The sequence below is a fragment of the Oryzias latipes genome, chromosome 15 (genome assembly GCF_053564925.1).
Source record: "Oryzias latipes strain Hd-rR chromosome 15, Olatipes_Hd-rR_3.1".
In the NCBI taxonomy this organism is placed as follows: domain Eukaryota; kingdom Metazoa; phylum Chordata; class Actinopteri; order Beloniformes; family Adrianichthyidae; genus Oryzias; species Oryzias latipes.
The window spans coordinates 3,771,901-3,797,500 of record NC_136251.1 but is presented as its reverse complement, the minus strand read 5'-3'; the positions used below and the strand labels follow the sequence as shown (position 1 = coordinate 3,797,500).

At 43.0% G+C, this 25,600-nt stretch overlaps 2 protein-coding genes across 18 annotated transcripts in view; both read left to right on the top strand.

Moving 5' to 3' along the window:
* Nucleotides 1-25,600, top strand: part of cfap46 (cilia and flagella associated protein 46) — a 128,884-nt gene that overhangs the window by 27,820 nt on the left and 75,464 nt on the right. For 16 of the 17 annotated variants that reach the window (XR_013647849.1, XR_013647851.1, XR_013647850.1 and 13 more), the window contains 12 exons: nt 441-605; nt 1,068-1,191; nt 1,257-1,351; nt 1,949-2,086; nt 2,216-2,315; nt 2,608-2,706; nt 3,062-3,252; nt 3,820-4,045; nt 4,176-4,293; nt 6,836-6,956; nt 7,146-7,270; nt 9,086-9,174. Coding sequence is in view for 13 of the 17 variants with exons in the window: in XM_078932078.1 (XP_078788204.1) it covers nt 441-605; nt 1,068-1,191; nt 1,257-1,351; nt 1,949-2,086; nt 2,216-2,315; nt 2,608-2,706; nt 3,062-3,252; nt 3,820-4,045; nt 4,176-4,293; nt 6,836-6,956; nt 7,146-7,270; nt 9,086-9,174 (1,591 nt within the window). In the remaining 4 variants the exon portion in view is untranslated. Of the gene's footprint in view, nt 1-440; nt 606-1,067; nt 1,192-1,256; nt 1,352-1,948; nt 2,087-2,215; nt 2,316-2,607; nt 2,707-2,735; nt 2,940-3,061; nt 3,253-3,819; nt 4,046-4,175; nt 4,294-6,835; nt 6,957-7,145; nt 7,271-9,085; nt 9,175-25,600 lie in introns of those variants that run through there. The other variant, XM_078932084.1, reaches the window with a different exon arrangement.
* On the top strand, nt 14,256-18,685 carry LOC144984165 (uncharacterized). The gene is made up of 4 exons (XM_078932086.1): nt 14,256-16,716; nt 17,435-17,589; nt 17,697-17,827; nt 18,003-18,685. Exon 1 carries the CDS (start codon nt 15,407-15,409, stop codon nt 16,055-16,057), a length of 651 nt encoding a protein of 216 aa, XP_078788212.1. The 5' UTR covers nt 14,256-15,406; the 3' UTR covers nt 16,058-16,716; nt 17,435-17,589; nt 17,697-17,827; nt 18,003-18,685.

The window sequence follows — 25,600 nt, the reverse complement described above, 5'->3', positions numbered from 1 at the left end:
GTAATCGACACCTCCCAGTCTGTATTTTAAGAAGCAGCTGCAGGATTCAGAGTTTAGCAGCAGAGATGATCAGTATCCTGAGGATGCATTTGTTATTTAACGTGAAGGCTGCGTTTATTGACACGGGCTTCACTTTTGCAAGCAATGACTATGGATTGACTCTGCTAATTAACTCATAACCTGTAAGGAAACTGACTAAGTGAGCATCAACACCAAAGGGAATCCATATCTCATACATTTATTCCAGAGTGTAGCACACGAACACTCTGGAGAATAAATTAGCAGCACTCAAACTGTTTTTTGCACAGATATTGAATTTAGAAATGTATTTGTTACTTCAGCAGAGCTTCTGTGACACAGAGAGGGCCTGTTAGCTTATATTTACTGTTCCAGCAGGCGCTCTGCATCAAACCCGTGTCTGTGTTGTTTGTCTCCAACAGATGCCACTTCATGGTCTTCAACGCCTCAGTTCTGTACTTTCAGAAGGTGCGTCCTCTTCTGCAACCGGGTTGGTTCCGCTTCTTAGTCCCATCCCTAAAGGTGGTGGTGCAAAGTCTGGAGGAGGTGGATGACAAGGATCACAGCTGGAGGGCAGAACTCATGATGTGAGTGACTCCAGAAGTCTTCTGTCATTCATCTGTCCCAATCCTTTCCATTCTCCTTCATCATTTCTGAAAGCCATCCTAAGAGTCGTTCAGTCAGGATTTCATGACCGCTTCCCAGCTTACTTCATGTATTCTTGTTCTTCTTTGACACCTTGACACAGATTGTTTCCTCCTTGTTGAGGGAAGAAAGAACCCCTCCTCCAGTAATGGGAGAGATGGAAATGAGCTGAAATGAAGGCTCAGAGTGAGCACCATCTAACATGTGGATCCAGGCGCGCCTTCATGATTTCTCTGCAGTGCAATGATCATTTCACTGCGTGTGCACTTCACTGTCATTCTACCTATCCCTAAGTGTGTTGGAACAGCTAAATGATGGAGACATTGGAGCCAAAGAGGTTCCAGACTGTTGAAAAGCATTGACTCAGAGCAAACGTCTGCATGCATGTTTCCGCCTCTGTCCAGACTCCTGGTTGAATGCTTTGTGGATTCTGGACAGCTGGAAGATGCTGCTGGTTTTGCCGGAGTTACCCAGGAGTTCATTACGTCACACGCGCCACATCTTTATCCAAAACTCTTTACTCTACAGGTAATGAACAAAATGGAAATCTGGCTTCTTTGTACTTTACTTATTTTGAACATTCTTTTTCTGAGGTGCGGCATAAGCTGTCAGAGGGCGCCGCTCTCCTAGACCTGAGCAGGCGGAGCGCCAGCTTAGCGGTTATTTACCAAATGCAGGAGTTGAGGAGGTGAGAGGAAACATTCTGTCACCATTGTGTTAAGGTTTGTTTCTGCTGACATTTATTTCTCTTGTGTCAGACAAATATTCCTTCATAGAAAGTTGTATTCTAGTGGTTTCAATCAGCTTAAATAAAACAAACTTTCACGTTTTTCACTTATTTTTTCCTCTAAAATGTGCATGTTTTCTGTCATAAGAATGTTTCTGAACATCAGTACAGACATACTCAATCATAAGAATGTTTTAAAACCACTTTTTTATCTTTTTTTCCTTGGATTTTGATTGCTTTCTTGCAAACGCCTTTAGTGTCTTCATAAGAAGCGGCATAAGCACAGCTATAGCTTAGCCATCCTAAGTTCCACCACCCCACACCCCCTGTTGCTGCAGGCATGCACTCCACGTGTCAGACCTCCTCGTGGCTTTTCATTCCAGCACTCATCACTGAAAGCATGACTCAGTTTAATCCAGCTGTCATCAGCACCACATAGATTATTTCCCCTTGGGTTTGAAGCATGTTTGCTGGGATTATAACAGAGTGAATGCGTGGTGGAATTTATGCATGTGTGCTCATGGATGGTTAGATGACTTTTCTTGATGTTTAAAACAGGCATATAGAAATGAATGGAAACCAGATGAGTCAAGAGGACATGGTGAAGTTTGAGAGCATCTTCTGTCTCTTGGTGGATGGTACAGAAGCACCGGTGAACAGAGCTCAGAGCCCAGCGCCCGCTCACCCGTCTGACAGGTCTGTGACCCCATGTTCCATGAGATCTTCTGTCCCTCCCTGAGCCCTCATGCTGAGCCCGTTCACAGCTCAGATTACCGGGACCAATTGTTGTGGATTGTGTAAGTCCTGTTTTATCTGGGTTTGCAGAGCTGGCAGCCTCATCGAGCTGGCAGTGCTTGCTTTGCAAGTGAAGCATCAGAAAGTAGCTGAGGAGTGTCTGAAAGAGCTGAAGTCTGCAGGAGAAGCGGTGAGTGTCCAATGTGTTCTTAAAACCTGCTGCAGGAGAAGCACAGAAGAAAAGAAAATGGATTCCTGACTGTGACAAGCCCTCCTGAAAAGGCACTTTGAAAACGATTACAGAAATTATCTGGACTAAACAGAAGAGCAGATTTTTAATTTGAGCAAATTATATATAAGAGAGTTGATTTTATTACATACAGTTCATTATATAACTGTACTGAAGTGCACTTGTTTCTCAATAAATGATGTTAGTGGCATATTTGTCATTTTATTCCTGACTCTGACTCGTGTCTCTACAGAGCATTGACCATCGCCTCCTGATGGAATGTATTAACTGTGAGGTCAGCCTCCTGAAGAAAGAGGAAAAGGTGGACCACTACTCCACAGCCTGCGTGGAGGTGCTTGGTCACACAGCATCAAGTTAAACACAACTTACATTCACTTTAAATAAAGGTTATATTGTTGACCTGTTCTCTGCTATTATCAGAGAATCTATTAGCAACAATTTATGACATTGATCTTTCTGAGCATTGCTTAGGCGAGACTGTTCAACAGAAATCCATCTCAGACATAGTCTGTCGTTCCTCGTGAGAAAACTAGAATCAGAAGAGGAGAAAGGTCATTTCCACATGTAATTGGATCTCACTCTTTACCATGAAAAGAATGCTGAACAAAGTCTAATTTAATCAAAGTCTAGTGGTGCTGTGCTGCCATCAGTGCAGAGAGATCTCAATCTGCAGGCGTTGCCCACAGGCTCGCCTGAAGGAGGTGGAGGCGCTCAGCCAGTGGCTGCCGACTGCAGTGAGGGGCGGGGGCCCCAATGCTGTGCAGGCGGTCTGTGTCACCCTGTGGAACTGCTGCCTCCCTCTGCTGCAGCACAACCTCCGAAAACGCGTCAAAGCCACTCTGATGAAACTGGCCCAAGTTCTGGAAGACACGCACAGGTTCTCTGCACACATCTGACCCAAAACACAACTGTCTGACAACCACCCCACAACCCATCCTCCTTAAACCAAAGCAGATCCAGTACATTTCCATATTCCAGCCAAGGTCTAACATGCAACACGTTGCATGTTAGACCTCTCTGACTCAAGTCTTCCTTTATTTTTTTTGCCATATCCTGTTTAGCTGCCAGTCTTGTCTGTGTTCCCCATAGCCTCATTAGTTCTTCTCTCAGCTTATCTGTTTTTGATGTTTATCTCTGAGTCTTCAGTGGTTCTTGTTTTGCCTGCAGTTGGGTCACCTGCAGCATGTTTTCTTTCTCTGTGTTTTTCTCTTTAGATTACAGCTCTTTAGTTCGGCTCCAGTTCTGCCCTCTGCCTCTTTTTAGAGCTCAAGTCAGAAATATGAAACAAGAAATTAGACATTTTCATAGTTTCTGTTGTTCTTGGTGTTTCCTTTTGACCTAAAACTGTCAGTTTTCTTTTCTCAAATGCATAAAAAGACATAATAGATATTTCAACATTTGAAGGGGGAAAGCTCCAGATGAAATGTGTTTTTCTCACATGCAGTGTTCTGCTGGAGGTGCGCTGCCAGGTTCATTCAGAGCTGGCAGTAATTGAAGAAGAGGAGGGGTGTCTGGAGGCATCTTTGACTCACCTTCAGAAAGCCATGCTGCTGGGCAGCGGGGCACAACGAGAACGTCTGTTGTCAGCGTTTCACCTCCTGCAGCTCCGACAGAATATTTACTACGACCCGACCCGCACAGAGGACAGAGCCGCCACGCTGCTGCAGCAGGTTTGAACCCTTTCTTTGCCATCCTGGCAGCGAATGGTGATTCCAACAGGAAACCTCTGTACTGAACACTGCAGTATAGATGTTAAAACTGTACAAACCAACTGACATCCAGTCTGCACGTCTTTCACAGACCTTGGACATGCCGCCACATGTGAACGCCGATTGTCGCCACATTCTGGTGTCTGTGGGCTTTTTCCTGGCTCCTGAGGATTTTCAGACTGTGCTGGATGCAGAGAAAACCTCACAAAGTACAAATATAATTTCCTTTATCTCATTTCAACCTGCTTACAATGTTCATTCACATCTTCTCTTGTAGAAGCACGCATTTAAACAAACATCTGATGATTCAGTGCTGGTAGAAAAACAAACCGCTCTTTTAGGAAAGTCTAGTGAACATTATGAAATAAAGTCCAGAAATGGACTAGGAAGTTGAAGTTTCTCTCCCAGCAGACAGACAGATCCAGAATGTTGTTTTCTAAGTGTCCAAGCTCAGCTTCAGTATTGTTTGACTTTAGAATATGAACTATACCGTAAACTGATCAATCGTCTACTTCAGTCAGAAAAATTCATTACTAAGAGGAGACGATTTTTTAGTCGGACCTTTTACTTAAGTGGGAATTTTTATATTTCTGGTCAGGTAAAAACCTGCAGCTGGCAGATGTTCTTTCTTTTTTACTTCTTATTTTTTCATCAAAAGTGATGTCCCAGTAAATGTAATGTTTGTAATCTTTTTATTACGTTTTGAATAGCTTTTGTCCTCCATCCTCCTCATGTTGTTCCTCTCAGCTTCACATCCATCCTCCCTCCTGCTGGGATGTTCTGGATCCTCACCAGGCCCTATTTCACACTCTTCTTATTGGTTTTCAAGTTTTGGAAAGATGCTTTCTCTGTGAAATATAAAAACGTTCACATATCGTGTTAGTACTAGTCAAACATTAACACTCGATCCTAAACCGTTAAACCGCTCGAGTGAAGATCCTCTGTCTGGGTTCAGGGTAGTGAGTTCTGATAGAAGTCACTGATTTTAACAGGAAATGTCAGAGCGCTGAGATGAAGCCATGTCATTAAATTAGGGGTTGCAGGAGTTTGTGCATATTCTTCAACCTGCACAGATGTGTACCTAATATCTTTTACTAGTGATGTGATGCTCTTTATGGAGGCTTGTGTCGAGTATTGGAGGAGGACTTTCCGAGAGACGTGTAGAAGCTTGCGTCATTTGGGGGAGGAGCTGAGAAAGATGACGTCTAAACCTTCGCTATACCACGTGACTAAGTTGTGAAGTGGTTCAGATCGTGCCAAGTTAGGATCCACTTTGGAGAGAGTTTGGAGATTTAGGAGAAACTGTTGTTCTTAAATATTCCCATTTTGTCCCTAACCAACAATCACTGGCCATATCTCAGTGTTACAAATGCAAAATCATTGTCCACAGGGTCCCTCGTCAATCACGGGAACCCTTGATGACATCATCTGAGAAGTAGTTATCTTTTTTTGTTTTTACAATATTTCCAGATGCTTTAAGGCTGTAAAACTCCTCACTTCACATTTTTATACACTTTCTCAGACAGACATGAACAGTTTGACACTTTTCTCTCCTGTTTAAACTCTCAAAGTTCAAACCATTCATCCATGTGTTTTCGGGGTCACAGGGTTTGGGTGGCAGTTGAAGGTGGGTGCCTCAGCGGCCCAAACTCCGATCACAGAACTTGGCTTTTGGGACGTTTGTCACCTCCCTGGAAGCGAAGGAGCCTGAGCTTGTGTGGGACGCTGAGAGATGCTAGATGTAGTTAGGTTCAGAAGAGGGGTTGGACTCTACCATTCTGGAGTGGTGAGAGGCAGCAGACTGGTGTGGGCTAAGCCGTGAGCCCCCAGCTCAGCCACCAAGTGTTGGACGAGAGGGTCATGTCCAGACAGGATTCTCTGCCTACGGGTCAGACAGCCGTTTGGATACCCAGCCTTCTTAGTGGGGTGTTTGTGAAGAAAACACAGAGGGTGGGTGGGGTCTTCTTTGGGTCCTGCAGCTCTGTTTGCAATGCAGGACACTGGCAAACAGCAGAAGTTCTGCTTTCTCTTGCTCACATTCAGAGCAACAGCAGAACCTGGGCTGAACGTGGCCGTTTGCTTGGAAGACGCTGGCTTTAGCTCCACCTTCAGTGTTGCACGTTTCAAAGTGGGTCATGGGGAAGAACGGCTTTAGATTCTTTGTTTTTTCATTAGTCCATGCTCCCCTAATAGTTTTGATGACAAAGAATTCCTTTTGGACAGCTAGTTCGTTCTCATACACAGGGAGCCAGTTTAGCTCGTGCTGGTTTGCGGCGCCTTCCGTCCGTGAAACCAGGGTTCAACTCCGGGCTGCTCCCTGTTCCCTTCTCTACCTCTGTGCCGGTTCCAAGCCCGGTTTGAGAAGGTTGCGTCAGGAAGGGCATCCGGCGTAAAACATTGCCAAATTTACCATGCGACTTGTTCGCTGTGGCGACCCCTGATGGGAGAAGCCGAAAGTGGAATAAGAGTTCGTTCTCATACACAGCTCCTTAGAAACACCTACTTTGTGCTGAAACACCCTGATGAGCAGCTTTAAACACTGAGTTTTGTGCTTCAAAACCCTGCAGTATGTAAATCTGAAACATTTCTGCAGTTTTTCTTTGATGTTTATGAGGTGTGTTGTGAAAGGGAACGAAATTACTTTTTTTGTAACTTCTTTTTTCTCATAACACACAGCACATGCTGAAATGGTCACATGTAGTTTTGAAGGTAACTTCCATTCTTGAGTGAATCTGTTTCCTGTTCCTGAAGGCACTCTTGGATTTGAACCAGGAGCTCAGCTTGCTGCCAAGGCTCAGCATCACTCTGCATGTGTGCAGAAGGCAGTCAGGCACCTGGGCAGACAAAGCACGGATCCTGAAAGCACAGAGAGGTGAACACTTTTCCATGTGTGGATGAATATTCTGAATATCTGCAGCAATAGATAAAAGGAGAACAGCAGCCAGTTTACGGTACATTGGTTAGCACCCTATCTCACTACCAGATCAAACATGATTAGAGGATTTGACAGTGTCTTTGTAGAACTGCTGGGGTTGGACTGTGTTCCTTCTCATTTCTTCAGGGTAAAGCTATGGGCAGCCCTGGCAAAGACGGCCAGGAAACAGGAAGTGTGGGATGTGTGCCGAGCTGCCTGTCGATTCTGTTTGCTTTATGATGACGGAAGGTGGAAAATGTCTGTGACGACTGGTAAGATAACTGAAAAGAAATCTGACGTGAAAAAGCGAACCCCGATGACAGAACAGCTAAACCCTTAAGATGACCGGTTCAAACTCTGGAACACAGCAAAGGTTTTTGAAGGTCCACAGTTCCAGTCTTTGTGGCTGTATTTGACACATTTGCTGTCAAATGAGGTTACACGTGTGAGGGTTTTTCAGATAAAAGTGCTAATGCTGAAACCATAAAGCAAATTTAAATGATTAGGATTTACTGAAATCCTCTGTAAAGAAAAAGCTTTGCAGACTCAGGAAGATGAAGGTTAGCCATGAAGATGATGAGGAGGAATCCAGCAAACACAGACATGTGTCAGCTGTACAAACCGGTGTACCGTGAGAAATTACCCATTTTCACTGATCTAAAAACATTTCCCATCTCCAGGATATCAGCTCTGTGTTCATCCAAACTGGCCCTGATAAAACACTGAGTAGTTAGGAATATGAAAAATCGTAAAATACTTTTTTTTTTGTGTTTATTTGATTCTATTAAAGACACTTTGATAAGAATGACGGTACCGCGATTTAGCCGCAGCTTCAGCTGTTTTAGGAAAAGTCCCGCCCCTTTAACTGTCTCCACCAATCATTCTTGGGGGCTTAATCACATGTCATCAGTCTGACCAATCAGAAGTGGTTAAAGTCTTCACTTCCTTGTTCTGCTCATAAAGTCTCTCAGTTCTAACAAAAATACCAGCTAAAGCTCGTCTTTAGCGGTGTAGCTTTCCACAGAATCCGGTGTCAGACCGTGGAACAAGTGAACAAAACAATGAAGCTCAGAGAAGAGAGTCTGTCTGGCCTCACTTATTTCTCCCATGATGCATTGTGTTAAAGTGACAGCATCTGAGCGTACAAAGAGTCTTCTCTTTTTAACGACTTGAAATCTTCTTGATGAAATCAAAGGTCAACAGTTTAGTTCTCCTTCAAGGTTTGTGTTCATTAACAGCCAAACATCCCAGAGTTTGGTCCAAGTCATCTTTCTAACTGAAACACTTTTCTAATAGCGTCTGGATTATTTTAGATGTTAAACTTAAGAAGAAGTAATAACAACATTTAAGAAACAGGATTAAGGTGAAGTGGCCAATAGACACAATTAAACTAAATTGAAACAATTTAATCATCTAAAAAGAAATAAAACATTTTTGTTAAAGTTTTCAAAGACTTCATCTTTGATTAAGACAAGAGAAAAACTAATAAAACTTCAACATGTTTCTTTTTGTGTAGCTACAGAAAACAGAAATATAATGTTAGTTTTTTTTGTAAAATTTGTCAAATACATTGTGGTCATATAAATGTTCAAAATTACAGTTGCCTTTGCACCAACATAGTAATGAATATAAAAATTAAATCACTTTTTAGAAAGAATATATTTGTTTTTTTTTTGTGAGGTTACATAAAATGTCATGTTAATAAACTGAAGGGAAAAACAACTACCAGGGTAAAATTACAAATAATTTAGTTGAAAATTATTACGGAAAACTAACTTAACTTTTATTAAAACTTTTAGAAAAAACAGCTGCAACTTTTTCTGCCACAATTATCACAAAAATGCTCGTGAGATTGCAGAGGGACAGTACATCAATACAGACCATAGAGTTTCTCCTTTTTAAGGAGTGTCACGGTTTTTTGTCAAGGAGAAAGTGTTTCCATTTTGGTTTTGAAACAACAGGCTGAGAATGCAAATGTTGCATTTTCCTTTAATTTGAAAGTCCTCCTGTTGATTGTGCAAAAATGAAACACGTCAAATAGAATGGAAAGCCTTAGTCTGTCATGACCATCGAACATTGATGTTCAGGTGCAGACAATGATGCTGCAGGCCTTCAGTGCTGTGGTCCCAGCCCAACTCTGCGCCTTTTAGCTGAGATCCACTTCATCAGTGGTGAGGTGAGTTCAGTGGCGGTTCTACCCTGAATTACTCCCCGGGCGAGACCCTCCCCAGGCGCCCCCCCCCCATAGTCACAACAGAACTTTGTTTGTCTTCGTCAACTGAAATGTTTTATTAGGGCCCGAGCACGGAGTGCAAGGACCCTATTGTAATTCGAATGTTTATTATTAGGGCCCGAGCACGGAGTGCAAGGACCCTATTGTATCTGTTAGGTTTATTATTAGGGCCCGAGCACGGAGTGCAAGGACCCTATTGTATCTGTTAGGTTTATTATTATTATTATTATTATTATTATTATTCTTCCGACTTTTCCGTCGCCTTTTTGAGGCCTTTAACATACCCCAAAACTCACCAAATTTTGTATACACATCAGGAGTCGCGAAAAATTTCATATTTTATAGGAGAACGGCATAGGTAAACAAAAATGGCTCGATAGCGCCACCTGCAAAATTTGTTTTCGCGAGCACCTCCATATGCTTTATAGTACAAACCTGATTTTAACAGGGCATGTTCATCGGATAGAAACCTACAAAAAAGTCTCTTGGGACCAAGCTGTCAGTCGCACAGGAAGTCTGATATTTTGATGACAATATGTCATTTTTGCTGTATTTTGGTCATTTGCAGGCCTCGCTCTAGAACGAACTCCTCCTAGAGATTTGAGAGTAATGACTCCAAACTTTGGTTTTGTAAACTAGACACATGTCCGATGTTAAATTGCAAAGCTTTTAAGTTTTTATGGATGTTTGTGACCATGGCGGCGCGTCAAAATTGGAGGTCGTTTCGAAAACACGCCATGAAAAGAAAAATGGCCATTACTCAGCCATGCATAATCCAATCTGATCCAAAATTGATGTGCATGATTGTAGTCTGACTCTGAACACATCTGCAGTGAAAAAATCTGGAAAAAGTGTAGCGCCACCTGCTGGCAAGAGGAAATGACATGTTTTACTTGGAGCATCACTACTCCGAGTAGGATGAGCCGACACACCTGAAAATGACGTCCACCTGTTGAAAAGCCATTGAAGTTTACTCTGACAAAAAACCATAACTTTCAATGCGGGGGTGTGGTCGTGACAGAGCTGCAAAGTTGGGCATCTCGCTATGCACACAAAAGTTGCTCTCACGTGCACATTCCTTGTCCAATCTCACTGAAATTCAATGGATATGATGAAGCTTCTATTCTGAACCCATGGATATGACAATCTTGGACGAGCTTTATAGCGCCACCTAGTTATTGCATTGGGCACATTCTGCCCTGTATTTTCTCTTTGCTTTGTCCGATGTGCATGAAATTAAAACTGGAGATACTCAGAAGGGTCCTCTCTCATCATGTAAAGTTTCATGGGTGTACACCTGACGGTGCCTGCGTAACAGGAAGTGGTCGATTATGTGCACCCAAATAATAGAAATTTATTATAAATCAGCCGTTTGTCTCAGGAAGCTGAGATTTCAGAATTAGATGCCTTTAATAACCTCCAGCTTTGATATGTAACACTATAGGGTCTACGAGAAACTTCATCACTTGATTTTTTTAATGAAATTTTGGACTGAACAAAGATTTTTAGCATAAATTCTGTTTAGGTTATCAGCACCAGGAATTCAACTTTCATAGGCATTTATGTGCTACTGCTTCCTAAAAAAATTCAGAATGATTGAAGTTACAGGTGACATCTTAGAGAGCATTACATCCAAAAAGGTCCGAAAACGTCTTTTTAGGCAAAACTACAAACACCTATTTTTTTTCATAACTTAATCATCATATATCAACACCATTTATTTTTTTAAATGTAGGGATCTGTGTTTGCTGCCTTCCATATTTTTTTCAGAAGTCCAGGTGAAACAGATGATTTTAAAAAAATCCTGATTCATCCCAAAACCTGTGCTTTTTCCGTCTGGACTCCAAACAAGTGTGTTTTAAAATTACTTATGCTTCAAATATCCACACCAAGTTTCACACGCATATAGCTGAACATGTCTAAATGCTTCTTGAATATTCTTTACAGATATAAAATGAACTGGTCAACTGTAGGATGTCATTTCCTCTTACATGCTTAAGTCTTTTCCTCATGCTGCAGCCTGCTCCTCAATCATCCCTGTTGCTGGAGTCAAATTTCACCCCCCCCCCCCCCCCCCACACACACACCAGCTGCCAGTTTATATGCTAACTAACCCAGCAGTGAGGTGACAAGAGTTTAGACACAAGAGGGAGGGCAGACTGCTTTTTCATTTGTTTTGTATGTCTTTCATAGATTTTTATGAATAATCATTGCTTTTCTAGTCATGTAAAATGCAATTAACCTAATATTTTATCTTTTTTTTTTACAAACAAAACATATGAATGTGCTCCAAAACAAAACCCAACTCTCAGTACAGTTCTACAGATGTAACATAAGACTTAGACAGTAAATGTCTCTTTTATCCTTTTTTAATCAATGCTGCAACTTCTTTTCCTTAATATAAATCCAATGAAATTAAACTACAAAACCAAAAAACACAACGTATAGCAAATTTCTCTAAATAAATTATGTGTATATACAATATGTAGCACTTTTAAACAAAATAATAACAAATCCTTCCAATACAAGCACAGAAAAATGGAACACAAAATTTAAAACCCAAATTTGAAATGGCAATTTTAAAAAGATAATTTTTTCAGCCTGCTAAAAGTGCACAATTGTAAAAGCTCTTTTATATAGACAACTGTTTGGTTGCTTAGAGCTCTAAATATAAAAACAATGCCTTTATGGACGTGGCACGGATGGCACGGATGTTCAGCAGGGTAAACCCCAGGAAAGCGGCGGGACCTGATGGAGTTCCCGGAAAGGTTCTGCGGGCCTGCGCCGATCAACTCTCCCAGGTCTTCACAAAAATCTTCAACCTGTCGCTAGCTCAGGCTTTCATCCCTGCTTGCCTGAAGTCATCCACTATCATCCCGATACCCAAAAAGTCCTCATCCACAGCCTTCCTCACGGACTTCCGCCCAGTTGCACTCACTGCTGTCATCACAAAGTGTCTGGAGCGGCTGCTCCTGGGACACATCAAAGACTCCCTCCCTCCAATCTTCGTCCCCCACCAGTTTGCTTACAAAGCAAACAGATCAACGGATGATGCCATTTCCATCACCCTCCACACTGCGCTGAGCCACCTGGAACACAGAGACACCTACGCCAGGATGCTCTTTGTGGACTATAGCTCAGCCTTTAACACAATCATTCCTGACATTCTGGTCAACAAACTGTCTGAACTAGGACTCCACCCACTCACCTGCTCGTGGATCAAGGACTTCCTGACAAACAGACCACAGACAGTCAAACTTGACCCCCACCTCTCCTCCACCCGGACGCTGAGCACAGGCTCCACACAGGGATGTGTGCTGAGTCCTCTGCTGTATACACTGTACACAGCAGACTGCAGACCAGCCCACACCAGCAACACCGTGGTGAAGTTTGCAGACGACACTACTGTGGTGGGGCTGATCTCTGGGGACGACGAGACGGCCTACAGAGACGAAGTCCTGAAACTCTCAAGGTGGTGTCAGGCTAATAACCTCATCCTGAACACCACCAAGACCAAGGAGATCATCCTGGACTTCAGAAAAAACAGAACAGATCCACCCCCACTCTACATCGATGGAAACTGTGTGGAGAGGGTCCACAGCTTCACCCTCCTGGGCACCACCATCTCTGCTGACCTCACATGGTCTAACAACACCATGACTGTCATCAGGAAGGCCCAGCAACGCCTGCACTTCCTGAGAAAACTTAGGAGGAACGACGTCAGCCAGGAGCTGCTGGTAACGTTCTACCGCTCAACCATTGAGAGCATTCTGTCCTATGGCATCACAGTGTGGTTTTCCCACTGCACTGAAGCAGAACGGCAGAGTCTCCAGAGAATGGTAAAGACAGCGCAGAGGATCATCGGCTGCCCCCTCCCCTCACTGAAGGACATTTACCAGTCTCGCTGCCTCAGCAGTGTGACTAGCATCACCACTAACTCCACCCATTCTGCTTTCCCTCTGTTTGAACTGCTGCCCTCTGGAAGGAGGTACAGGTCCATCTGAACCAGGACAAACAGACTAAGAAACAGCTTTTTTCCACGGGCAATTATCATACGGAATGCACATACGTCCACCAACCACACCTCACTCTAATTTTACTACAATGCGTGCAATATCCTGACTGTCTAACCAGGTCACTGTGCAATAACTTGATATTTATTAAGCTGTGCTCACAGCAACTCATGTAATTCCATTCTATTTTATTCACAAATATTTAATATTTAACAGTTTCTGTCCATATTGTTCATTTTTTGTTAAGAGTTGTAAATACAGTATTTCTTTTTCTATTCTATTTTTATTTTTATTTTATGTAACTCCTTCACTCCAAGGCTGCTGCAATTTCATTGTATCCCCATGTACAATGACAATAAACGATTCTGATTCTGATTATATCACTTAGACACAGATGGAGAACCATATCAACTGGATTGGTAACAGCAACAACCACCGACCAAGCCGGCAAGCCCTGGCAGAAAAGATCCCCACAAGAAACACTGCAGGCTGTTCCATAAAAAATATAGTTTTACCATTGCCTTGCAGATCACAGTTGAAGTGGTTTAGTTTTCCTAAAAAAATTCAGAATGATTGAAGTTACAGGTGAACTTTTAGACAACATTTGATCCAAAAAGGTCCGAAAACGTCTTTTTAGGCAAAACTGCAAACACCTATTTTTTTGCATAACTTATCTTTCAAATATCAGCACAAAAAAATTAAAAACGGTAGGGATCTGTGTTTGCTGCCTTCCATATTTTTTTCAGACTTAAAAGTGTAACAGATGATTTATAAAAAATCCTTTTTCATCCAAAAACCTGTGTTAAATCTGTCTAGACTTAGTATTAAAAACTCTCCAAGATGAATGTGCCTGACTCCACCTGCAGGTGGATCACAGACTTCCTGACGGACAGACAGCAGTATGTGAGGCTGGGGAAGCTCGTCTCAGATACTCGGACCACAAGCACCGGATTCCCCCCAGGGCTGTGTCCTTTCACCCCTGTTACTCTCCCTGTACACCAGTGCTTCTCAAATAGTGGGGCGCGCCCCCAGGGGGGGGCACGAAGCGATGCCAGGGGGGGCGCGCGGTGGTGGCGGTTTTAGGCACAGGTTTGTCCGGTGCGCAAATTTAACGTGGGGGCAGCGGTGACAGCGGCTCAGTGCTTGGAAAATAATCTGGTCCACTATTCGGTTCCTATTGTCTGTTCTGTCTGTCCGCGGCTGCGCGAGTGAGAACGAAAGGGGAGGGGTGGTGTGGGCCCTGTCTGCCAGGGGAATCGGGGCACGCGGACCACTGCTACCGCTGCCTGTTGCCCAAGATCACCGCTGCCCTTAGATTCCTAAGCTCATGCTAACAATGTCATTCTTTATGAACTATTGTAGACATTTTGATGACGTGTCTTTATTTTCCATCCATGTTTTCTTTGTCTGCCTGTGGTTTAGTTGGTGTCAGACAGACATAAAGACAGCAGGTAATGCAGGAAAACAGCTGCACTTTTATGAGATCAGAAATAAACAATCCGTCATTTAGAAAAAAAAAATCAGCACGTTTTTACCTATTTCTTCAGACTAAAAACGTTAAATATATTGGTGCTGCTGTGTTAATGTTTCAGATCAATTTAGATTTAATATTATTTATTGATTGAATTATTTTTTTCAGCATCAAATGGTTCAGTTGGTCAAAATGTTTCTAGTTTAAATAAGGAATGACAGATTTTTTTTATTTCAGGTACTTTCAGCTTCTTTTCTGTTTTAGACTAGAACAGGGTTTCTGTGGCTAAATAAAGTTAATATTTGTTGAAAGTGGATTTATTTTGCTTTTTTCTTTTGTTAGTGTTAAAAGATACAATTTTAGGTATACAAATTTTATAGATACTGACCTGATGTATTGTCACCGCGCGAGTGTGTCTGTGTGTGTGTGTGTGGGGGGGGGTCAGGGGGGGCGCGAAACATTTTCTTTTCCTAGGGGGGGCCTGGCAAAAAATAATTGAGAAGCACTGCTGTACACAAACAGCTGCACAGCTGGTCACCTGTCTGTCAAACTCCTGAAGTTTGCTGACGACACCACACTCATCGGCCTCATCTCTGACGGAGATGAGTCGGCCTACAGGAGTGAAATAGCCAGGCTGGTGTCATAGTGCAGCGCTAACAACCTGGAGCTTAATGCTCTGAAGACAGTGGAGATGACAGTGGACTTGAGGAAGGCCCCAGCCCCCCTCCCCCCTGTCATCCTCTGTGACTCCCCGGTGACCTCTGTGGAGTCCTTCTGCTTCCTGGGAACCATCATCAGCCAGGACCTCAAGTGGGAGCAGAACATCAGCTCCATCACTAAGAAGGTCCAGCAGAGGATGTACTTCCTGAGGCAGCTGAAGAAGTTTCACCTCCCTGAAAAGATGCTGGTAGACTTTTACACCGCCATCATCGAATCCACCCTCACGTCCTCCATCACAGTCTGGTTCGCTGCGGCCACGGCCAGAGACAAGGCCAAGCTGCAACGCGTCATCCACTCAGCAGAGAAGGTGATCGGCTGCCACCTCCCGTCTCTCCAGGAGCTGCACATCTCCAGGACCTGGAGGCGGGCAGCCAGGATTGTAGCCAACCCCTCTCATCCAGGACATAATCTCTTTCGGCCCCTCCCTTCTGGCAAGAGGCTCCGGTCCATCAGGACCAGGACCTCGCGCCACAAGAACAGCTTCTTCCCCACTGCAGTCAGCCTGCTGAACAGTACCCCAACTCCCCCAGGTGACCCCCCCTCCCCCCCCCCCGCCCACCAAAGGACTGTCGGTGCCACTTACAGGCCCCACCATCCCAGCCCATCTGTGCTCCCACTTTAATTCACCTTACTCTACTGTATATAGTGTGTTGTTGTTGTTAACTTAATTTTTAACTTATTCTTAATTGCACTATACACCAAGTCAAATTCCTCGTTTTGTAAAGTGCGCTCTACTGAACCTGGCAATAAAACTTTTTCTGATTTCTGATTCTATTAATCATTGTTTTTTATTCATTCAAAATGCAATTAAATCAATATTTTATCTTTTTTCTTTTCCTTTTTCTTTTTTTTTATCTCTTATATCCTTTTTTATAATCAATGTTTGAACTTCTTTTCCTTTCTATTGTCATGGTTTCAGTTTGTTGTCTTTTTTTTCGCTTTAGTTCTTGTTCTGTCTTGTTTGGTTCTGTTTCCTGTTTTATTTTGAAAGGTTTCCTGTCTTGTTTCCGAATTACTGCCCTAACCCCTATATAGTGCACTATATAGTGCGGTCGCCATTTTGTAGTGCTGTCCGAATCTACAGTTCAAAAATCATGTGCACTAGAAATTTCCCAGAATTCTCTACGAAAAACCAGTGTGGATCGATGCTCACTCGATCGGCGAATATTGCCCAGAATGCACTGCGTTCATACCAGAATGCATTGCGTGTGACCCACAATACACTGCGTTTGAATTATTCGAAGATGGCGGACGGTTGCGCTAGAAAGAGGACTTAAAAATGTAAGTATATTTAAAAGTATCTTGTATATGTTGTAAAATATATTTGTAAATACGTAAGATGAAGTGTTTAATATGTTATATTCCTCAATCGACAACCTACATTGTTTTGAAGCTCATCAATTTCGGTAATGCTAAAGCTAACGCTAGCGCGAATTAGCATTGAAGGCTAAAAACAAACGCTGTTGATATTACATCAAAAAGCAGTGAGTTCTAACCGTAGTCATAAGTTATTAACACATTTTTAAAATGTGTTTATATATGTAGAGACAGACGAGGATGAGGAAAATTTGATCCATCTGTGGATGGAGAAAGATAGCCTGTTTGTTATCAGTCAAGCTCGTGCCGGATGGGTCGGAGTGAGAGACACTTGATCAGATTTGTATTTATTTATCATTAAACTGTAATCGTTGTCATGTTGGGGTAAAGGTTGTTGTTGAAAGAGGAGAGGAGGAAAGAGCACGAAGGGACAAAGAGTGACAGGAGAGTCTGTTAAGGTTACCTGAGTTTAAAATATTGTTCACAAAATGTAACGTCGTCGTTGTTTTTGCAATTTGTTTAATAAATGCATGAACAAAAAGGAATTATTTACATGTATTATTTAAATCTGAGACATTTTTAACAATCTCAAAATATAAATATAAAATGTACATATTTACATTTTTGTTTTATATGTTAACATTTATTTTTATACATCTTAACAATAATCCTGGTCTTCTAGAGTCATGTGTGTCACAGTTGGAGCTGAAAGGAATGCAGAGATCTGTCCTCGCAGACGGACGCCACTTTACCCGTCCTACTGGTTCCTGCTGTGGCTCAACATCTGTGGCTCCCAGCAGTCCCCTTCTCTGATGCACAGATTGTGCAGAACTGAAGGTTGGTTTTACTTCCAGTTTGTATAGATACTTAAAACACAAAATGTAAAGATAGAAATATTGCTCTCCTCCTCATCTTCATAATGCCAAATGCTCTCTCCACCACAGAGCGTGCCTTGGCGTGGTGCTGGTTGTAACGGGCCTGAACCGCATTCCTCATGGGTTCCCTGTAGGGTGTCAGCAGCGTGATGGGATGAGCAATGCAGGGATACCCACCATCACCCAAAAGGATCCTTCAGGTGGGTAATGTTTGATTTACATAAATTGGGCTTTTACGTAGAACCTGTGAACTGTGGACTGATCCTTGATTCCCAACAAAAATATCTCTAAATTTGGCTTAGAGTCACATACAGCCTGCAGTTGAATGGAATAAAAAAGCTTCCTGTTAAAATAACAAGCTGCATTTTCTTTTAGGGCCTTTATTCTTATGTGGCAGCCATCGATGCTCCCCTCGACCTTTTGGAAGGTGGAAGACCAAGCAAGCTGCTATAAAACCAGAGGTGACTAATGGCAGTTCATTCCCACTGGATGCTGGGTGACCCTGCTCATCAGCTGGAGGATGCGGTCTGACGTCCTGTGGACAACGTCGCTCACAGTGGACCGTGGCATGTCAAAGGCCCTGGCTACCACACTGTATGATGTGCCACATGCCAGCCAGAAAAGAAACACCAGGACCTCAGTCTCCTGTGCCCCCCCCCCAGAGTGTGAGGAACCCGAAGCTGCACCACCAGATGCTCAATGGTCCTGCGGGTCAACCGATCTGCAGGTCTGCCGGTCTGGTTTTGTGTCGGACTGAGCGTCAGCGTGAAGGGCCACGACAGACACCTTTATGTTGGCAAAGCAGTAGAGACGTGGAAGACCCTGGAAAATAGAAAAATAATTATTTCATTGAGAAAATTAAATATGATTTTTTTGAATGTTTCATTTTATTCTGATGTCTTACATTTTAGTTTATGACGTATTTATAAATGCTGGAAAATCTCGTGTTTTTTTTTGGCTGGGTTTTTGGATTTTTATATAAATATTTAAAAATTAAAGTATTTTTGTTTAAAACAAGTGATATGGTTTGACTCTGAATAAAAAATACTAAACTTTGATCTCACAAGTGTTTCATGTAGTTAGACTATACAACTCATAATCCAGTGTTGAAAAAGAATGTTAAACTCTTACCCAGCAGGCTGTGTAACCTTGAGCACAATTAGTGACAAATGCTTAAATTGAACTAATGAAAAAACTCACAAGTTAACTCACAAGTTGTTCATGTCTGGTCAGGGGCATCCAGAGGGAAATCTTCTGAGACGTCTGCTTCTCCTTGCCGTCCTGTGATGCTGCATATCTGCTCGTTTTTGGTTTAATCCCATGAAAAACGGTTGAATTATTGCCAGGAACACGGACAGATTCATATTCAAAGCTATTTTCAGTAAGGTAGAAGAGAAAACTACAGAAAAAAAATGCCTCCTCGCAAGAGCCCGTAAATCGTTCAGCGGCACAAAAATAAATATTGCCATGGAGTAATAACATGGGGGTTTATTTATCAACAAATACATAAAATCACCACCAATGTGTTTGTAATTTTATTATTTATAAATCAGCCACATTTTCCATGATCAGAACACAGCAGATTCATAAATAGTCTTCATAAAATGTTCATATTTATTATATTTTTAATTTGACAAATGGGTGTCATTCTCCGCGTTAAATAGAAGTAGTTCCCCTCCAGACCAGGTGGTGGCGGTAATGCGCCACTTTGTTTCCGTGCCAAGCGCCATTTAAAAACACCCGAAAGAGAAAACTAGTGAGCACGGGTGTCCGAATTGCTTTGAAAATTCAGAGAACTATATAGAGAACTATATAGTGCCGCACTATATAGGGTTTTAGTAGTTAGGGGTTAGGGCGGTAATTCGGACACAGCCTTACTTCCTTTGGTCCCCATCTGCCCTAATCGTGTTCACCTGTGTCTTGTCTGCCCTGTCTGTATATAAGTCTTGTCTCTGCCTTCCTCCTGTGCTGGTCCATTAACTTCTGCTCATGTTGATCACGTCTTCTTGTCTGGCGTCCATGTCCCTTGCCATGCCACAGTAAGTTTTTGTTTTTAGTTTTGTCATCCTGCTCTGCAGCGCTTTTTGTTAGTTAAATAAACCCACTTGCCCTGAACCCGTTTGCCTCCCGTCTCTGCGCCTGGGTCCTACCTGCTGTCGAGCCCCCCCCCCCCACACGACATCTATACATCCAATGAAATTAAACTACAAATCAACAAACACAACTGATAACAAATGTCTCTAAAAAATGATGTGTATATTTGCAGAACCTTAAAAACACCAAACAAATAACAAATGCTTCCCAAATAAAGCACAAAAAATGGAACACAAAATGTAAAACCCAAGTTAGAAATTGCAATTTGAAAAGATACTTTTTTCATCAGCTTTTCAAAATCAATCACCAATTCTACTCTTCTGTGGATGAAACAAAGAACTCCAGAACAATGAAGCCATTTCTCTAAGTCTCTCTCACCTTCAGTTTTAAACAAGGTCTGTGAAAATCCACCATACATTGGTCACATGAACTCAGAGACCTGCTAAAAGTGCACAATTGTAAAAGCTCTTTTATATAGACAACTGTTTGTTTGCTTAGAGCTGTAAATATAAAAAAAAATGCTTTTCTATCACCTAGACACAGATGGAGAACCATATCAACTGGATTAATAACAGGGTGGCATGTTTAGACAAAATGAAGCTGTCCATCACATTTTTGACCTAAACATGTAAACACATCCTTGGCTCTGCGGTTAGGAAATGGTATTTGGGAATCTCTTTATACCAGGAGCCAGCCTGGCCATTGGAACATCGCCACAGTGCCCATCCAGACTGGGACAGCAACGGGGTCCACTTCAGAGCCGTGAGCTGCTGTGTTTAACTCCAGCTGTCCCAGCAAGGGAGACAACTGCAGCAACATCCACTGACCAAGCTGACAAGCCCTGGCAGAAAAGATCCCCACAAGAAAAACACTGGCTCAGGCAGGCTGGTCAAAAAAAAATAGTTTTGCCATTGTCTTGCAGCTCGCAGATCAAGTGGTTTAGTTTTCCAGTAATGTCAGTCAAGAATGCAAGTTCAGATTCACAATGTTCATATTCACCATATTCAACAGACATCTCCTCCAATAGCACCTTAAAAATCCTGTGCTGTTTTGCTTTGCAGCTGAGGTTGTTTACGATTTTCAGAATAAGAGTCATTATATGTCCAGAGCCAATCACTTCTGCACATAAGGCCTGCTGGTGAATGACGCAGCAGTAATGCAGACATTTTGGAAAGTCTGGGTCAGCTTTACAGTGAGTGATGAAACCTGTTTGTCTATTGATCATAGCAGGAGTCCCATCTGCAGTCACTGCTACCAGCTTTTCTAATTGTACCTTTTTCTGCACAAAAACTCCTTCACCGTGTTATACATTTCAACTCCTCTTGTAGTTGTCTGTTAGGGCAGATGTGTCAGGAGTTCTTCTCTTGTGGAAACCAAAAGCTATGCTGTACTGTTGCCGTCCACAGACTCATTACACTGGACGTTAACCACCTGCACTTTGCAAGATCCCGGTCCAGCTAATTGGCCAAGTTATCAGACATAGCTGACACTCATCTAGACATTGTAGTGGAAATTGAATGAGTTCTATTGTTCTCATCCTTAGGGACAGTGATAGCAATTATCATCATTGCTTGAATTTTTTTCATGCTATATGCAAAAGTCTTTGTCCCTTAAGGCAACAGATTACAGCCCCCCCCCCCCCCCCCCCCCCCCCCCCCCAGGCTGCTGTCGTATTAACAATAGCTTGGAGCTCCAGAATGGACAAGAAAAAACGACGAGAATGGCTCGAGCAGGGCGTTGCTCACGGGGCGGTCGCTCGTGCCATGCGGTCGCACGTGCTCGGGCCCGCTAAATGCTACTTGTAGCTTTAATTATTATTATTCTTTTTCTTCCGACGGAAGAGTCGCCTTTTTGAGGCCTTTAACATACCCCAAAACTCACCAAATTTGGCACACACATCAGGAGTCGCGAAAAATTTCGTATTTTACAGGAGATTGGCATGGGCGCACAAAAACGGCTCGACAGCGCCACCTACAGTGACATTTGTCCCGAGCCCCCGCATATGCTTTGACATACAAGCTTGATTTTTTCAGGGCATGTTCATCAGATGGAAACCTACAAAAAAGTCTGTAGGTACCAAGCTGTCAGTCGCACAGGAAGTCTGCTATATTGATGTCAATATGTCATTTTTGCTCTATTTTGGACATTTGCAGGCCTCCTTCTAGAACGAACTCCTCCTAGAGATTTGTGAATAATGACTCCAAACTTTGGTTTTGTAAACTAAACACATGTCCGATGTTAAATTGCAAAGCTTTTAAGTTTTTACAGAAGTTTGTGACCGTGGCGGCGCGTAGAAATTCGACCTTGTTTCGAAAACACGCCATGAAAAGAAAAATGGCCATTACTCAGCCATGCATAATCCAATCTGATCCAAAATTGATGTGCATGATTGTAGTCTGACTCTGAACACATCTGCAGTGAAAGAATCTGGAAAAAGTGTAGCGCCACCTGCTGGCAAGAGGAAATGACATGTTTTACTTGGAGCATCACTACTCCGAGTAGGATGAGCCGACACACCTGAAAATGACGTCCACCTGTTGAAAAGCCATTGAAGTTTACTCTGACAAAAAACCATAACTTTCAATGCGGGGGTGTGGTCGTGACAGAGCGGCAAAGTTGGGCGTCTCGCCATGCACACAAAAGTTGCTCTCACGTGCACATTCCTTGTCCAATCTCACTGAAATTCAATGGATATGATGAAGCTTCTATTCTGAACCCATGGATATGACAATCTTGGACGAGCTCTATAGCGCCACCTAGTTATTGCATTGGGCACATTCTGCCCTGTATTTTCTCTTTGCTTTGTCCGATGTGCATGAAATTAAAACTGGAGATACTCAGAAGGGTCTTCTCTCATCATGTAAAGTTTCATGGGTGTACACCTGACGGTGCCTGCGTAACAGGAAGTGGTCGATTATGTGCACCCAAATAATAGAAATTTATTATAAATCAGCCGTTTGTCTCAGGAAGCTGAGATTTCAGAATTAGATGCCTTTAATAACCTCCAGCTTTGATATGTAACACTATAGGGTCTACGAGAAACTTCATCACTTGATTTTTTTAATGAAATTTTGGACTGAACAAAGATTTTTAGCATAAATTCTGTTTAGGTTATCAGCACCAAGAATTCAACTTTCATAGGCATTTATGTGCTACTGCTTCCTAAAAAAATTCAGAATTATTGAAGTTACAGGTGAACTTTTATTCAACATTTCATCCAAAAAGGTCCGAAAACGTCTTTTTAGGCAAAACTACAAACACCTATTTTTTTTCATAACTTAATCATCATATATCAACACCATTTATTTTTTTAAATGTAGGGATCTGTGTTTGCTGCCTTCCATATTTTTTTCAGAAGTCCAGGTGAAACAGATGATTTTAAAAAAATCCTGATTCATCCCAAAACCTGTGCTTTTTCCGTCTGGACTCCAAACAAGTGTGTTTTAAAATTACTTATGCTTCAAATATCCACACCAAGTTTCACACGCCTATAGCTGAACATGTCTAAATGCTTATTGAATATTCTTTACAGATATAAAATGAACTGGTCAACTGTAGGATGTCATTTCCTCTTACATGCTTCAGTTTTTTCCTTATGCTGCAGCCTGCTCCTCAATCTGACCTGTTGCTGGAGTCAAATTTCACACACACCCCCCCACACACACACACACCAGCTGCCTGTTCGTATGCTAACTAACCCAGAGGTGAGGTGACAAGAGTTTAGACACAAGAGGGAGGGCAGACTGCTTTTTCATTTGTTTTGTATGTCTTTCATAGATTTTTATGAATAATCATTGCTTTTCTAGTCATGTAAAATGCAATAAACTTAATATTTTATCTTTTTTTTTTTACAAACAAAACATATGAATGTGCTCCAAAACAAAACCCAACTCTCAGTACAGTTCTACAGATGTAACATAAGACTTAGACAGTAAATGTCTCTTTTATCCTTTTTTAATCAATGCTGCAACTTCTTTTCCTTAATATAAATCCAATGAAATTAAACTACAAAACCAAAAAACACAACGTATAGCAAATTTCTCTAAATAAATTATGTGTATATACAATATGTAGCACTTTTAAACAAAATAATAACAAATCCTTCCAATACAAGCACAGAAAAATGGAACACAAAATTTAAAACCCAAATTTGAAATGGCAATTTTAAAAAGATAATTTTTTCAGCCTGCTAAAAGTGCACAATTGTAAAAGCTCTTTTATATAGACAACTGTTTGGTTGCTTAGAGCTCTAAATATAAAAACAATGCCTTTATGGACGTGGCACGGATGGCACGGATGTTCAGCAGGGTAAACCCCAGGAAAGCGGCGGGACCTGATGGAGTTCCCGGAAAGGTTCTGCGGGCCTGCGCCGATCAACTCTCCCAGGTCTTCACAAAAATCTTCAACCTGTCGCTAGCTCAGGCTTTCATCCCTGCTTGCCTGAAGTCATCCACTATCATCCCGATACCCAAAAAGTCCTCATCCACAGCCTTCCTCACGGACTTCCGCCCAGTTGCACTCACTGCTGTCATCACAAAGTGTCTGGAGCGGCTGCTCCTGGGACACATCAAAGACTCCCTCCCTCCAATCTTCGTCCCCCACCAGTTTGCTTACAAAGCAAACAGATCAACGGATGATGCCATTTCCATCACCCTCCACACTGCGCTGAGCCACCTGGAACACAGAGACACCTACGCCAGGATGCTCTTTGTGGACTATAGCTCAGCCTTTAACACAATCATTCCTGACATTCTGGTCAACAAACTGTCTGAACTAGGACTCCACCCACTCACCTGCTCGTGGATCAAGGACTTCCTGACAAACAGACCACAGACAGTCAAACTTGACCCCCACCTCTCCTCCACCCGGACGCTGAGCACAGGCTCCACACAGGGATGTGTGCTGAGTCCTCTGCTGTACACACTGTACACAGCCTGACTCCACCTGCAGGTGGATCACAGACTTCCTGACGGACAGACAGCAGTATGTGAGGCTGGGGAAGCTCGTCTCAGATACTCGGACCACAAGCACCCGATCCCCCCAGGGCTGTGTCCTTTCACCCCTGTTACTCTCCCTGTACACAAACAGCTGCACAGCTGGTCACCTGTCTGTCAAACTCCTGAAGTTTGCTGACGACACCACACTCATCGGCCTCATCTCTGACGGAGATGAGTCGGCCTACAGGAGTGAAATAGCCAGGCTGGTGTCATAGTGCAGCGCTAACAACCTGGAGCTTAATGCTCTGAAGACAGTGGAGATGACAGTGGACTTCAGGAAGGCCCCAGCCCCCCTCCCCCCTGTCATCCTCTGTGACTCCCCGGTGACCTCTGTGGAGTCCTTCTGCTTCCTGGGAACCATCATCAGCCAGGACCTCAAGTGGGAGCAGAACATCAGCTCCATCACTAAGAAGGTCCAGCAGAGGATGTACTTCCTGAGGCAGCTGAAGAAGTTTCACCTCCCTGAAAAGATGCTGGTAGACTTTTACACCGCCATCATCGAATCCACCCTCACGTCCTCCATCACAGTCTGGTTCGCTGCGGCCACGGCCAGAGACAAGGCCAAGCTGCAACGCGTCATCCACTCAGCAGAGAAGGTGATCGGCTGCCACCTCCCGTCTCTCCAGGAGCTGCACATCTCCAGGACCTGGAGGCGGGCAGCCAGGATTGTAGCCAACCCCTCTCATCCAGGACATAATCTCTTTCGGCCCCTCCCTTCTGGCAAGAGGCTCCGGTCCATCAGGACCAGGACCTCGCGCCACAAAAACAGCTTCTTCCCCACTGCAGTCAGCCTGCTGAACAGTACCCCAACTCCCCCAGGTGACCCCCCCTCCCCCCCCGCCCACCAAAGGACTGTCGGTGCCACTTACAGGCCCCACCATC